Genomic DNA, 16,412 nt, shown 5'->3' on the forward strand with positions numbered 1-16,412 from the left:
TTGCGTCATTACTGTACACAGTTGAAAGCAGTTCTGGTATGTCTACAGAAATCAGCATGATCATTGTGCTTCTATTTAAATTAAAAATTATGAATGATTCCAAATCTTGAAGAATTGTAATTCACCTGTTCATATTTCCTTATTCCTTGTTAATACATGTATTCCCAAGGGTTTGCTCATGACAGAGATACCTTTTTATTAACAAACATTAACAAGGAATAATGAAATAAAAATAGGTAAATTATAATTCCTCAAGATTTGCAGTCATTCCTGTATATGTATGAATGTATATATGTATCTGAGTATAATTCAGTTTCTGTCTATAAAAATAACATTGTAAGTATGTGGCCTACTGTCAAGAGCAAAGCAACAGTAAAGATCTTGAATAAGGTTGCTTACAAAGATCAACTGATTTGTTGTAGATTTCTCTTTTGCCATTCTTTGCTGATTGGTGTCAATCTCAGGGGTTTCCTTAGTGTCCAATAGCATTGTTGTTAGGTAGGCTTAATAGCCAGTAATATTGAAGAATTCTCTCTAAGCTAGAAGGTAAAATGCATATCCTTTAGTTAATCGTTTCAGTATTGTGCAGAAGTTGCTAATTATATCAAACAATTTATTTTGATATAAAAAAAAGTTGGAGTGGCTTAGTTCTCAAGCCTTCGTTGTCTGATCATGGCTGATCTGTAGCATGTCTCATCTTTTGTGCGCGTGCTCCAGCAGCCGAGAATTCAGTGGTATTTCAAAACTTTATTTACTTCTTTTAAGTACCCTTATAATCTAGCTTCCACAGTCCTCCAAGGTAGAGAATTCTACATATTCACCCCTCGCCAGTATACCTCAGTTTTAAATCACTGCTCCATAATCTTCTTCTACAGGCAATCCCCATGTTATAGCTATTTGGGTAATGGTAATTCATCCACACAGAATTGAAAAAATCACTACCCAGGAATCTGAGATGTGGATAAGAATTTGGTCCCTCAGAATACATGTGGAAATAAAAAGTAAATAAAAGGTTCGTTGTTTTTCAATGTGTGTATGTCGACATATACAAGTTCAAGTTTAATTATCAACCTTGGGTGGGCCACTGAGAGGCCACTATGTCCAAACATGTCACGATCTTACCACAAGAACTGAAGTACAAATGATGTGTCTTCACAATATGGAAAACTGTGTACGGACCATTTTCTAGGAACAACGCACCCAGAAGACGCTGCCCAGAAGAAGGCAATGGCAAACCACTTCTGTAGAAATGATCATGCTCATGAAGAAGACCATGATCGTCCATGTCATGTGATGTGGCATATAATGTTCAGCCTGGCATGCTGCCTAGAGGTCATTTTTGTTTTAAATTGCAAATCGTGCTTAGTAAATGCATACATTATATAACAGTAATTTTTATCTGATAATTTATGGTGAGGATGACTTGAAAATGGTAATTCATCTGAAAGAGCATGAAATCACAAGAGACCCTTGTGTTTCTACTTTTAAAAATCATATCTACACAAGTTGTTACTTTTCCTGGTGCAATGGCTGGAAAAAATGGGAGAAAATAAAGCAAAAGGAAGGAATAGTAAATGGAGCTTAACTTGTTGATATGTTTAAGTGAATTGCAGAAATGATTTAATGACCCCATTTATTTTGAAAACTTGTGTAGTATTGAGACTGTTATGGATATAAAAATAATGAAATGTAATTTGTGTTCTGCATGTGAGGTCAATAGAGCTAGTAACCATTGTCTCTCAATGTATAAATTACAGTTGTAATATGTTTTAGGAATATGCCCAATTGTACTGTTAGAGCTTGATAGTTTTTCTTAAAATTTGCTCAACCTTAGTAAGGTGCTTTTTCTGGTCTTCCAGGCTTTTTTGGAAATGGCTTCTGAAGAGGCAGCTATCACTATGGTGAATTATTATACTGCCGTAACTCCTCATGTTCGGAACCAACCTATCTACATTCAGTACTCTAATCATAAAGAGTTGAAGACAGATAATGCTTTAAATCAGGTTTGTTTTTATGAAAATACCAAATCTGTACCTACATTTTATAATTTCCTCTGGAATTTGCATTGATATGTATCATACGTTTTGGCAACTCCTACATTCTTAACTTTTGAAATCATGGTAGATTCTAATATTTCAGCATTGATGCTGAAAAATGTGCATCTTCCTACCCACAACTTTTTATGTCTTTTATAAAAGCAAAGATGTGAAAAGGATCACACACAAAATGCTGGTGGAATGCAGCAGATCAGGCAGCATCTATAGGGAGAAGCGCTGTCAACGTTTTGGGCCGTGACCCTTTGTCAGGCCCAAAGCATTGACAGCGCTTCTGCCTATAGATGCTGCCTGACCTGCTGTGTTCCACTAGCATTTTGTGTGTGTTGCTTGAACTTCCAGCATCTGCAGATTTCCTCGTGGATGTGAAAAGGATGTCTAATACAAAGGCTTACACTTAAGGTGGGAGTGAGTAATTTGAAAGGAGATATGAGGGGCAAATGTTTGACACAGTTTGGATGATGATGCTCTTCTGCCTGTGTTAGTGGTGGAAGCAGATACATTAGGGATTTTTCAAGAATATTTAAGTAGGCACGTGAATGTTAGGAAAATGGAAGGGTACAGAAGTGGTTTAGCTCAAGTATATTGTCATCTGATTTTACAAATATACAACCAAACAAAGCAACATTCTTCTGTACTATGATGCACCTACAAACTATGTGACACACAGCACATAAACCAAAATATTATGATAAATAGGTTAATAAAATATAACTCTTAAGGTGCATGTAGTGTGCAGTACATAAACAACTCACTGTGCTAGTGATGAGACCGCCATGGTGGCATTAGTCTCTCAGAGAGAGAAAAAAACTATGATCAGCAGTATTTTTTCTTCATAGAAAAGACGAACAGGACAAGAAATTTTAAAGAGCAAAAGGAAAGCATTAGGTTTTTCTTTCCTTCCCTTCCTATCTGTGCAGTTAGGACAGTAGAGATGCCAGGCAGGATAGTGCAGTGTTCCTCTTGCATGATATGGGAAGGCAGGGAGCCCTCCAGTGTCCCTGACGACTACAACTGTGAGGTGCATCCAGCTGTATCCTCTAACAAATTGCATTAAGAGCTGATGCTAGAACTGGATGAACTCCAGATCATTAGGGAGGCTGAAGGGGTGACTGATAGGACATATAAAGAGGTAGTTACACCCAAGGTGCAGGACACAGGAAACTGAGTGACAGTCAGGAAGAGGAAAGATGTTAAGGAGCCATTGCAGAGTACCCTTGTGGCAATAACTCTTCAACAACAGGTTTATCACTTTGGATACTGTTGGTGGGGGGTGGAAGAATACGAGCAATGCTGTGGTGATTGCTTTATTAAGAGAATGGATAGGAGGTTCTGTGGGTGAGAATGAAATTACCAGATAGTATGTTGCTTTCTGGGTGGCAGGGTCTGAAACATCTCTGGTTGAGTCCTCAGCATTCTTAAAGTGAGAGGGTGATTGCCAGAGGTTGTCCATGTAGGTCTGTGGGAAAAAAAAGTATAGTCAACGTTTCAAGCTGAGACCCTTTGGCTCAAAACATCAGCAATACACTTTTCCATAGATGCTGCCTGGCCTGCTGAATTCCTCTAGCATTTTACTTGTGTTAATTTGGAGCGATCTTGGGGTACAATCCATAGTTCCCTGAAGTGGCAACGCAAGTGAATATGGTAGTAAATGCCACTTTTCATCAGGGTGTTTTTCTTACTAATAAAATTTAGGAGGATGTGTTGCAGCTTTATAAAACATGTATAATTCTTGTTGCCATACTATAGGAAAGATGTTGAGGCTTTGAGGAGAGTGCAGCAGAGCTTCACCAAGATGTTGCCTGGTTTGGAACAAGAAAGCTATAAAGAGACAATGGACAAACTTGGATTGTTTTTTTGTGGAGGCAGAAAGGTGACCTTTTACTTTATAAAGTTAGGAGCGGTAGAGATGGTGTATATGGTCAGGCAGCACACACAAAATGCTGGTGGAACACAGCAGGCCAGGCAGCATCTATAAGGAGAAGCACTGTCGACGTTTTGGGCCGAGACCCTCCGTCAGGACTAACTGCAAGGAAAAATAGTAAGAGATTTGAAAATAGGAGGGGGAAATGCGAAATGATAGGAGAAGATCGGAGAGGGTGGGGTGAAGCTGAGAGCCGGAAAGGTGATTGGCAAAAGGGGTACAGAGCTGGAGAAGGGAAAGGCTGGGTAGCCTCCAACCTGATGGCGTGAACATTGACTTCTCTAACTTCCGTTAATGCCCCTCCTCCCCTTCTTACCCCATCCCTGATATATTTAGACACCCCCATTTATTTATTTTCTCTTTTTCTGCCTATCACATAGCCTGTTCTCCATCTCCCTTCCCTCTTTCTTTCTCCGTAGGCCTCCCGTCCCATGATCCTTTCCCTTCTCCAGCTCTATATCCCTTTTGCCAATCACCTTTACTGCTCTTAGCTTCATCCCTCCCCTTCCAGTCTTCTCCAATCATTTCGCATTTCCCCCTCCCCCTCCTACTTTCGAATCTCTTAGTATCTTTCCTTTCAGTTAGTCCTGACGAAGGGTCTCGGCCCGAAACGTCGACAGTGCTTCTCCTTATAGATGTTGCCTGGCCTGCTGTGTTCCACCAGTATTTTGTGTGTGTTGCTTGAATTTCTAGCATCTGCAGATTTCTTCGTGTTTGTATATGGTCGGATTCTTTTTCTAATGGTGTAATTTCCCAATATTAGAAGGCATGGTTTAATTAAGGGAAAGGTTCTGAGGAGATTTTTTTTACACAGAAAGTGATAGGTACCTGGAATATGTTGCAAGGGGAGGTGGTTGAAATGGATATGAGAATGTTTAGGAGGTATGCTGGTCAGAGACATGATCAGGTATTGAATAGAAGGATATGGGCCATATGAGCAGCTTGATTAGCATCATTGTCAACACAGACATACTAGATTGTGGCTTGTTTGTGTGCTATACTGTTCATATGCAGTTTGAATATCTCTTTTGAAAGTGGAAATAGGAAAGCACTTTCACACCAAATGGAATATTACCATGGATGTCTTAAGGGTCCATAAGACAACTGTTAATGAAATAGAATTGTAGTAAAAAATGAACAGAAGGATAATTAATTGAATGCTATGGGCCAGTGCATTGAAGCATGCTATGTCACTGGAAGGTAAATACTGAAAAAATATTCTGGTTTGTAAGTCATTGATTATAAATGTTGGATTGGCGCAAAAAAGTGGAATTTATTTAAATTTATTACAATATATTATTACTAAGTCATCTTGAATTCACTTGAAGTACTTGAGAAGTAGAAAAACAGGAATAAAAGAAATATAGTTGAGAACATGGAAAAGATAAAAGGACTTGGATTTTGAAATTGTGCTCCAATTTGCACAAATACTGGTACATGATACACAAGTCAGGACTGAAATTTTAACACAAGTTTTATGCACACAATTGGTAAAGAAACTATTAATTTTCTTCTCACTATTGGTTGAACTGCATTTGTCATCTAATATTACTGTTTATAATTTATCTTCAGAGACATGATTTATTGTGCAGCTATAGATTTTGTATGTAATTTAATCTGTATTCAGTGACCAATCATGTATTACTTTAATTTTTTGTTGTACTACTTGCAATTTTGAATGCTAAAATAATAATGCAAGTATCTGAAACATTTTTTTTCGTGGAAAAAAAGCTGGTTGTAAGAAGTAAACCATAATTTGTGTCTCACTGTTTATAGCGTGCTCAAGCAGTTCTTCAGGCTGTAACTGCTGTACAAACTGCAAGTACACCCCTTACTGGAAATACAGCGAGTGAAAGTGCAGTGACCCCAACTCAGAGTCCAGTACTTAGAGTGATTATTGACAATATGTACTATCCAGTCACTCTGGATGTACTTTATCAGGTATGTTTGTGCTTCATCCTGTTTTTGTATGGATTTCAAATTGACTTTTGATAGTTGCTAATGGAATTTTCTTTTTAAAAGATCTTTTCCAAGTTTGGTCCAGTACTGAAAATAATCACTTTTACAAAGAATAATCAATTCCAAGCGCTGCTGCAATACTCAGATCCAGTGAATGCACAACAAGCAAAATTGGTAAGAGAGCACAGTCAAAACTTTTCATTATGCTTGCATTCATTCCACAGAAGTTAGAAGGTGGTAGTAGATGGAGGATATTCTTCCTGGAGGTCAGTGAAGTAGTGTTGATCCATGGGGGGTCTGTTCTGGAACCCTGTTCTTTGAGTTTTACAAATGACTGGAAGATGGTAATTATGAGAATGATTCCAGGATTGAAAGGGTTACTGTATGAGGAATGTCTGGCAGCTCTTGAGCTGTATTCCCTGGAGTTCAGGAGAATGAGGGGGGAATCTCATACAAACATTTTAAATGGCCTGAACAGATTAGGTATGGCAAAGTTATTTCCCTTGGTAGAGGAGTCTAGGATTCAGGATTGAAAGATCCATTTAGAAGAGAGATGTGAAGAAATTACCTTAGTCAGCAAGTGGTAAATCTGTGGAATTTGTAGCCATGAGCTGTGGAGGTCAAGTCATTGGGTGCAAGGCAGAGATAGATAGGTTTTTGATTAGCCAGGGCATCAAAAGGTATGGTGTGAAGGCAGGGGAGTGGGGATGACTGGAAGAATAAATCACCCTATGATCGAGTGGCAGAGCAGACTCGATGGGCCGAATGGCCTGCTTCTGCTCCTATATCTTATGGTCTTATGGACTTCAATAATGAAGTGAAAGGGTGGTTAATAAGTTTGCAGATGATGGTGGTGTGAATAGTGTAGGTTATAACATGACATAGGGTGCAGAGCTGGTCTGAGAGGGGCAAATGGAGTTCATCCCAGAAAAATGTGAAGTGATACATTTTGGAAGAACAAATTTGAAGGTGGAGTACAAGGTTAATGGCAGAATTCTTAGCAGTGTGGAGAAACGAATCTTGGAATCCATGTCCCTCAACGTTGCTGTGTAAGTTGATAGGGTGGTAAAGAATGCAGGTACTATGTTGCCCTTCATTAATGAAGGGATTGTGTTCAAGAGCCACTGGGTAATGTTACAACTCTATAAAGCTCTGCTTAGACCACAGTTCAGTTTTGGTTGCCTGATGATCGAAAGGATGTTGAAAGCATGAGAGAGGATACAGTTGAGATTTAGTAGGATGCTGCCAGGATTCTATTTAGAGCTGTTGAGCAAGCAACGGCTTTTCTCTTTGGAATGAAGAGGAATGAGAGGCAACTTAATAGAATTACATAAGATGATGAGAGGCATAGATAGAGTAGACAGCCAGCACCTTTTTCCAAGGTCTGAAATGGCTAGTCCAAGAGAACGTCCATTAAAGTTTGTTGACCACTGATCATTCCTTGTAAATTAAATATATTAGAAACATTTCCCATTAGATAGCAGGAGAATTACCAGTTCTAAGTCTGCATCCAAGTCTTTCGAAAGAAGGCATTCATTTCTGTAACTATGGCTGCAGCTTTTAGTTATACTGTAAATGTTCTTATAAACACTACAAAGTCTGCAGATGCTGGAAATCCAGAGCAATGCATACAAAATGCTGGAGGTCAGGCAGAATCTATGGAAATAAATACGCAGTTGACATTTTGAGTTGAGACTCTTCTTCAGGACTGAAGAAGGAGGACAATGTCAGAATAAAAAGGCGGAGGAAGGGGAAGGTAATAACTAGAAAATAATAGGTGAAGCCAAATGGGTGGGAAAGTTAAAGAACTAGAGAAGAATGATCAACATCATACTTTCCGGATTCAATCAAAAATTAGCTGTACTATTAATAAGAGGAAAGCTATAGATTCCAGATAAATAAAGGTACCCTACCCAGTTAGGCAAAAAAAGGTAGTTGGCATTTGGTCTGAGAAGTGAAATAATGCATTTGGAGAGGTGCATCAAGGCAGAAGAATACAGTAAATGGATATTTGCATGTTGCAGAGAAAAAAAGGAAGTACAGTTGCATGAAAAAAATTTGTGAACCCTTTGCAATTACTTGATTTTCTGCATTAATTACTCAAAATGTTGTCTGATCTTCATCTAAATCACAATAATAAACAAACCCAATCTGCCTAAATGAATAACACACAAACAATTGTACTTGTCGTGTCTTTATTGAATGCATTGTTTAATCATTCACAATCCAGGCTGGGAAAAGTGCGTGAACCCTTGTATTTAGTTACTGGTAGAACCTCTTTTAACAGCAGTAATCACCAAATGTTTCCTGTAGCTGACTTGCACAATGCCAGTGAGGAATTTAATACCACTCTGCCATACAAAACTGATTCAGTTCATCAGTATTTCTGGGATACCTTGCATGACCAGCCCTCTTCAGATCATGCCACAGCATCTCAATTGGGTTAAGGTCTGGACTCTGACTTGGCTATTCCAAGTTTTCTTTTTAACCATTCTGTTGTTGATTTACTCTTGTATGTCGGATCATTGTCTTATTGCGTCATCCAACTTCTGTTAAGCTTCAGGTGATGGACTGTTAGCCTGACATTCTCCTGTAAAATGTCTTGATACAGTTTTGAATTCATTGTTCTCTCAACAATTGCAAGCTGTCCAGGCCCCAAGGCAGCAAAGCCGCCCTAAGCCATGATCCTTCCACCATGCTTCACAATTGGGATGAGGTTTTGGTGTTGGTGTGCAAAGACCTTTCTCCTCCAAATATGGCGGTATGCATTTTTGCCAAAAAGTTCAACTTTTGTCTAATCTGCCAGCAGAACACTGTCTCAAAAGCATTGTGGAAAATCCTTGTGTCCATGTACACCAGTCTTGTGCAGTGTTTCTCTTATAGTGGACACATGAACAGCGACTTCAGCAAGTTGTTGAGATTTTTGTGGGTCTTTTGCTGTTACCCAGTGGTCCCCAACCACTGGGCCACGGACCGGTACCGGGCAAATAGCAATGATGCCCTCAAAACTGCTTCGGTACCTTGAGTCCAAGCAAAAGTGAGCAAGCGGGACAGAAGCAAGTGTTGATAGCCACATAAACTAAATTGCAGAATAGATTGGACCTTTGAGTATCACTGTATTCCAGTTGTGTTTAACAACCCCCCCCCCGGGTCGGCTGGTCTGCAAGAATATTGTCAATATTAAACCGGTCTGCGATGCAAAAAAGGTTGGTGATCCCTGCTGTTACCCATGGATTCTTTTTCACCTCCTCCAACATTGCACATTGTGCTCTCGGTGTGATCTTTGCAGGACGCCCACTCCTAGGGAGAGTAGTAGCAGTACTGAGTTGTAGACAGCTTCTCTTACTATGGACTGATGAGCATTCAGGTCTTTAGAAATGCTTTTGTAGCCTTTTCCAATTCTATACATCTCTGCAATTTTTCTAAGGTCCTCAAAGTTGTTTTGATTGAGGCAGGGTTTAGATAAACATCTTTCTTAAGAAGAACAGGGTCTGTTAGTAACCTGACTTTATGGGACTTTTTTATAGGGCAGTGCACCTTTACACCACACCTCCAATCTCATCAGTTGGAATACCTAGCTCCAAATAGCTTTTGTAGAAGGCACTACACCAGGGGTTCGCATACTTGTTTGAACCTAGACTGTGATTGTTTAAATGATGTACTCATTATTGACAAGAAGTAGTACAATTGAACTCAGTATTATTGAGATCAACTTAAAGTTTGATAGGGAGAAAGTAAAGTCTGACATAGCAGTATTTCAGAGGAATAAAGGGAATTACAGTGGTATGAGAAAGGAGTCAGCCAAAGCAAGTTGGAAGGAGATGCTGGCAGGGATGATAGCCCAGCAGCAGTGGCGTGAGTTTCAGGGAAAAATGAGGAAGGTGCAGGACAGATGTATTCCAAGAACAAAGAAACACTCAAATGGCAAAATAAATATAAGATTGATAATAGTGGATATGTGGGCCACTGGGAAATAAGGCCAGAGAAATAATAATGGGGGCCAAGGAGATGGCAGTTGAATTAAATGAGTAATTTTGCATCACTGTTCACTGTGGAAGACACTAGCATTGTGCTAGATGTTGAAGGGTGTGAGGGAAGAGAAATAAGTGCAGTTACTAATACAAAGGAGAAGGTGCTCAAAAAGCTGAAAGACCTAAAGGTATATCAGTCACCCGGACTAGATGAACTGCACCTTAGGGTTCTGAAAGAGGTAGCAGTAGAAATTGTGAAGGCATTAGTAATGATCTTTCAGGAATCATTGGACTCTGGCATGGTGCCAGAGGGCTGGAAAATTGCAAATGTCACTCCACTCTAGCAGCAGAAAGGAAATTATAGACCATTTAGCCTGACCTCGGTGGTTGGGAAGATGTTGGAGTCAATTGTTAAGGATGAAGTGATGGAGTGACACAGGACAAGATGGGGCAAAGTTAGCATGGTTTCCTTAAGGGAAAATCTTGCCTGACGAATCTGTTGGAATTCATTGAGGAGATTACACATAGGATAGATAAAGGGAATGCAATAGATGTTGTATATTTGGACTTTCAGAAGGCCTTTGACAAGGTGCCACACATGAGGCTGCTTACCAAGATAAGAGCGTATGGTATTACAGGAAAGTTACAGGTATGGTTAGAGCATTGGCTGATTGATAGGAGGCAGTGAGTGGGAATAAAAGAATCGTTTTCTGGTTGGCTGCTGGTGACTAGTGTTGTTCCGCAGGATTCAGTGTTGGTACCACTTTTTTTATATGCTGTATATTAATGATTTAGATAATGGAATGGGTGGCTTTGTTGCCAAATTTGCAGATTATATAGAGATTGGTGAAGGGACAGGTAGTGTTGAGGAAACAGGGAGGCTGCAGAAGGACTTAGATTAGGGAAATGAACAAGAGAGTGACAAATGAAATGCAGTGTTGGAAAATGCATGGTTATGCACTTTAGTAATAGAAATAAATGTGCAGATTATTTTCTAAATGGGGAGAAAATGTAAAACTGAGATGCAAAGGGACTTGGGAGTCCTTGTGCAGAACATCCTAAAGGTAGAGTTGGAAGAAGGCAAATGCAATGTTAGCATTCATTTCAAGAGGTGTAGAATTCAAGAGCAGGGATATGATGCTGAGGCTTTATAAGGCACTGGTGAGGCCTCACCTTGAGTATTGTGAACAGTTTTAGGCTCCTCATCTAAGAAAAGATATGCTGTCATTGGAGAGTTTTCAGAGGAGGTTCACAAGGATGATGCCAGGAATGAAACGGTTATCATAAGAAGAAAGTTTGATAATTCTGGGTCCGTAATTGCTGGAATTTAGAAAGATTTGGGGGGGGGGGGGGTGGATCTCATTGAAATCTTTCAAATGTTGAAAGGCCTAGCCAGAGCAGATGTTTCCCACAGTGGGGAGGTCTTGGACAAGAATGCATAGCCTCAGTACAGAGAGGCGTCCATTAAAACAGAGATGTAGAGAAATTTCTTGAGCCAGAGGGTGGTGAATTTGTGGAATTTATTACCACAGGCAGTTGTTGAGGTCAAGTCATTGAGCATATTTAAGGCAGAGCTTGATCGGTTCTTGATTGGGCACAGTATCAAAGGTTATGGGGAGAACCCCAGAAATGGAGGAAAAAAGACTCAGCACTGATTGAATGGCGGAACAGACTCGATAGGCCCAAATAGCCTGATTTTACTCCTATGTCTTGTGGTGTAATTATTTGTGTGTTATTAGTTTTTGGAAGTTTGTGTTTATCTACTGTTTCTTAGATGAAGATAAGACCACATTTTATGATGAACAGTTACTCAGGGGCAAGGTGCAAAACACAGTATCAAGTCACATACTGAACAAGGCACATACATCAGAAAAGTACAGTTTCACAGAAGTATATAGTCCCAAGTCCATGACTGTTGGAGGAGCTTTGCAGTTGAACACAATACAGATCGTCTTCATAGTGAATACGGGGGGGGGGTGGTGGGTGGTGCACAGACTCTAGCTTGACGCCATACCACAATGCATCTGGTGGAGCACACGGACTCTGATGCTTCTCTCCTGGGTGATTGTAAACAGGTTGCACCATGGCTTGAGGTCTCGTCCTTACTACCAACTGAGGTCCCATAGCTTGCCCTGCCGTCCACCAGTTAAATCAGTGAAACGGACTTGCAGCATTCCACATTAACAATGTCCAGCAAAGCCTTGTGATTACAAGCAAAGTGACTAAGTCAATCAATCACTGTTTTACTGCACTCCTCCTTCCACGCACCTGTCTCACGCAGGCATCAACAAGGTCCGTACAGTCCAGCTGCTTCACTTTTTCCACCAACAAGCAACTCGTTGATGGGGTAGATCTGTGGTATTTTAAGTTCTTAATATTTAGTAGGGTCTTATGATAATAAAAAGCACATTTAAGAAGGACAATAACACATTTGATTGACCCTGCAGAAGCTGCTGCAATTCAACCTGCTGTTACCTTACCAGAAGTAAAAGAACCGAATGGCACAGTCTGGGGAAGGGAGAAGACACTCTTTCTACCTTTTCCCACCTCCCTTAACTTTTCACTTCCTGCACTGTTGTGCCACACAGTCCAAGCCAGTCCAGTGCTTTTTGAGCCATTAGACATTTTTCCAACTAGCTATTCAAAAATAACATCTTGTATGACTTGACTTTACGATTTCTTTCTTGGACTAGCTGTAGTAATGGAGGTTTCTTGGTAAACTGCTTAAGTTTTTTTTTTCCATATAGCCTTGCTTGTCATTTTAAGAAATTTGTATAGTTCACTTCTATCCTTCGGCTGTTCATTCAGTTCTTTCATGGTTTCTGCTTTCCCTTTTCATGTAAGAATGGGTAGTACTTTAATGTAGTTTAGTTACAAAAAAAATCTTGAGCCATTTGAAATGGAATTGGAGTTGAGGTCAAATGATAACTGAGCAATTTTTAGTAATTCATGGCACATGGACATCTCTGGAAAGTACGACATTAATTGCCTAATCCTTGAAATTCATATTGCCCTTGAATATATCTTTACACTACAGGACAACTGCCTGTTCTGTTATGTTAAGAATTCCAGGATTTTGATCCAACACAAAAGGAAGAGTGATGTTATGATGTGCAACTTGAAGGCCATCAGTCTGTGGGTATCGAAGAATTGGCAAGTTGTTACAATAACTGGTAAACTTCTCAACTACCTAGGTGAAATAGTGCTTAGATCAAATGTTTAGCATGAAGAATGGAGTGCTAGTTGAGTTGGTTAGTTTGTCATGGATGCTGTCAGGTTGCTTGTGATTTTGGTATTGAGTAGAATTAAGCCAGGCTGTTTTGGTGTTTTATTTTTGTTGTTTTTAGGTTTATCAACCCAGAAGTGCAGTAATTAGCAAACTATCTCTCAAGTATTATTCAGTTCTGTATGTTTTCAGAAGGGAGATAAAACACAGATTTACCATGGGCTTATATTCATTTTAATACAGAAGGTCAATGGACAATTTAATTGCTTGCAGTTAGGATGAACTGCATACAATTAGATATTTGACATGTGTGACTGAAAACTTGATAACTGGCTTAATTTAGCTAGACATCTTCCAATTGCACAGAATTGTAATTCAGGATGGAGAAGATTGGAAAATAATTTTGAGAGCTTTGTTTCCTCTCTTGATCCTTCCAGTGCCCTGGAGTAATTTTCACCTGATATTGTCATATATCAATTTTAAAACTTTTATCTCTCCTCTTTATTTCTTTATCTCATTTAGTTTCTTCTTAAGTAACCTGCATTGTCTGCCTCATGTTCCCAACTACTGACTCTGGTTCATTCTAAGTTTGGTAATTAGTACCTGAAATCAAAGTACTGCAAGAGTAATTAAAATTCAGAGTTCAGACTGGAAATGTAAGAAAGCACAATTGTACTGAGGCATGAATTTGGAAAAAATAATAAGCCAGTCACCAGGACTACTATTTTTTTCTCCACTTAACAGCAAATTAAGTATCCACTTTTTACTAAAATTTCAGTTGTTCCCTATTTTATGAAGGGTGACAAATATTGTTGAAGGTTTGTCAAAGATCTGCATTTCTTTGTCTTGGCTAACAAAATTGAATGCTTCTGATTCATTCTCTGATGTGCCCATTGTAATTAATCTTTCCAGGCTCTGGATGGTCAGAACATTTATAATGCTTGCTGTACCCTCAGGATTGATTTTTCCAAGTTGGTCAATTTGAATGTTAAATACAACAATGATAAAAGTCGTGACTACACTCGTCCAGATCTTCCTTCAGGAGATGGCCAACCAGCTATGGATCCTGCTATTGCTGCAGCATTTGCAAAGGAGAACTCCCTTCTTGGTAGGAGAATCTGTTTGTTTCCCAGATTTTATTTTCCAGCTAGTTTGGAGGGTTTGAAAAAAAAGATTTCTGGTTAGCTTTTGTGAGTTGCATGTCCACATTTTGACTCCAAGTTTGAATAGAAACATAGAAAACCTACAGCACAATGCAGGCCCTTCAGCCCACAAAGTTGTGCTGAAAATGTCCATACCTTAGAAATTACTAGGCTTACCTGTAGCCGCCTTTTTAAGCTCCATGTACCTATTCAAAAGTCTCTTAAAAGACCCTATCGTATCCGCCTCCATCACTGTTGCCAGCAGCCCATTCCATACACTCACCACTCTTCGCGTAACAAAAGTACTTAACCCTGACATCTCCTCTGTACCTACTCCCCAGCACCTTAACCTTGTGTCCTCTTGTGGCAACCATTTCAGCCCTGGGAAAAAGGCCTCTGACTATCCACACAATTAATGCCTCTCACCATCTTACATACCTCTATCAGGTCACCTCTCATCCTCCGTCGCTCCAAGGAGAAAAGGCCGAGTTCACTCAATCTATTCTCATAGTGCATGCTCCCCAATCCAGACAACATCCTTGTAAATCTCCTCTGCACCCTTGCTACAGTTTCCACATCCTTCCTGTAGTGCAGCTACCAGAGCTGAGCACAGTACTCCCAAGTGGGGTCTGACCAGGGTCCTATATAGCTGCAATATTACCTCTCAGCTCTAAAACTCAATCCCAGGATTGATGAAGGCCAATGCACCGTATGCCTTCTTCACCACAGAGCCAACCTGCAGAGCTGCTTTGAGCATCCTATGGACTCGGACCCCAAGATCCCTCTGATCCTCCACACTGCCAAGAGTGTATACCATTAATACTATATTTTGCCATCATATTTGCCCTACCAAAATCAACCACCTTACACTTATCTGGGTTGAACTCCATCTGCCACTTCTCAGCCCAGTTATGCATCCTATCTGTGTCCCGCTGTAACCTCTGACAGCCCTTTACACAAACCACAACACCTCCAACCTTTGTGTCATCAGCAAACTTACTAACCCATCCCTCCACTTCCTCATCCAGGTCATTTATAAAAATCATGAAGAATAGGGGTCCCAGAACAGATCCCTGAGGCACACCAGTGGTCACTGACTTCCATGCAGAATATGACCCATCTACAACCACTCTGCCTTCTGTGGGCAAGCCAGTTCTGGATCCACAAAGCAATGTCCCCTTGGATCCCATGCCTCCTTACTTTCTCAATAAGTCTAGCATGGGGTACCTTATCAAGTGCCTTGCTGAAATCCATCTACTGCTCTTCATTCATCAATGTGTTTAGTCACATCCTCAAAAAATTCAGTCAGGCTCGTAAGGCACGACCTGCCCTTGACAAAGCCATGCTGACTATTCCTAATCATATACCTCTCCAAATGTTCATAAATCCTGCCCCTCAGGATTTTCTCCATCAACTTACCAACCACTGAAGTAAGACTCCACCGGTCTATAATTTCCTGAGTTATCTCGACTCCCTTTCTTGAATAAAGGAACAACATCCTGAACCTCTCTCATCCCCATTGATGATGCAAAGATCAACACCAGAGCTCAGCAATCTTCTCCCTCGCCTCCCACAGTAGCCTTGGGTACATCTCATCCCTTCCCGGCGACTTATCCAACTTGATGCTTTCCAAAAACTCCAGCACATTCTCTTTCTCAATATCTACATGCTCAAGCTTTTCAGTCCACTGCAAGTCATCACTACAATTACCAAGATCCTTTTCCAAAGTGAATACTGAAGTAAAGTATTCATTAAGTACCTCTGCTATTTCCTCCAGTTCCATACACACTTTCCCACTGTCACACTTGATAGGTCCTGTTCTTTCACGTTTTATCCATATAACCATATAACAATCACAGCACGGAAACAGGCCATCTTGGCCCTCCTAGTCCGTGCCGAACCCTTAATCTCACCTAGTCCCACCTACCTGCACTCAGCCCATAACCCTCCACTCCTTTCCTGTCCATATACCTATCCAATTTTACCTTAAATGACACAACTGAACTGGCCTCTACTACTTCTACAGGAAGCTCATTCCACACAGCTATCACTCTTTGAGTAAAGAAATACCCCCTCGTGTTTCCCTTAAACTTCTGCCCCCTAACTCTCAAATCATGTCCTCTAGTTTGAATCTCC

General features: G+C 40.2%; 1 protein-coding gene across 3 annotated transcripts in view; it reads left to right on the forward strand.

Annotated features, from left to right (window-relative positions):
* Positions 1–16,412, forward strand: part of ptbp2b (polypyrimidine tract binding protein 2b) — a 45,771-nt gene that overhangs the window by 10,046 nt on the left and 19,313 nt on the right. For all 3 annotated transcript variants that reach the window (XM_059983961.1, XM_059983960.1, XM_059983962.1), the window contains 4 exons: positions 1,860–2,003; positions 5,755–5,919; positions 6,001–6,111; positions 14,047–14,242. In XM_059983961.1, the coding sequence (XP_059839944.1) occupies positions 1,860–2,003; positions 5,755–5,919; positions 6,001–6,111; positions 14,047–14,242 (616 nt within the window). The remainder of the gene's footprint in view (positions 1–1,859; positions 2,004–5,754; positions 5,920–6,000; positions 6,112–14,046; positions 14,243–16,412) is intronic.

Source organism: Hypanus sabinus, chromosome 11 (genome assembly GCF_030144855.1).
Source record: "Hypanus sabinus isolate sHypSab1 chromosome 11, sHypSab1.hap1, whole genome shotgun sequence".
Classification (NCBI taxonomy): domain Eukaryota; kingdom Metazoa; phylum Chordata; class Chondrichthyes; order Myliobatiformes; family Dasyatidae; genus Hypanus; species Hypanus sabinus.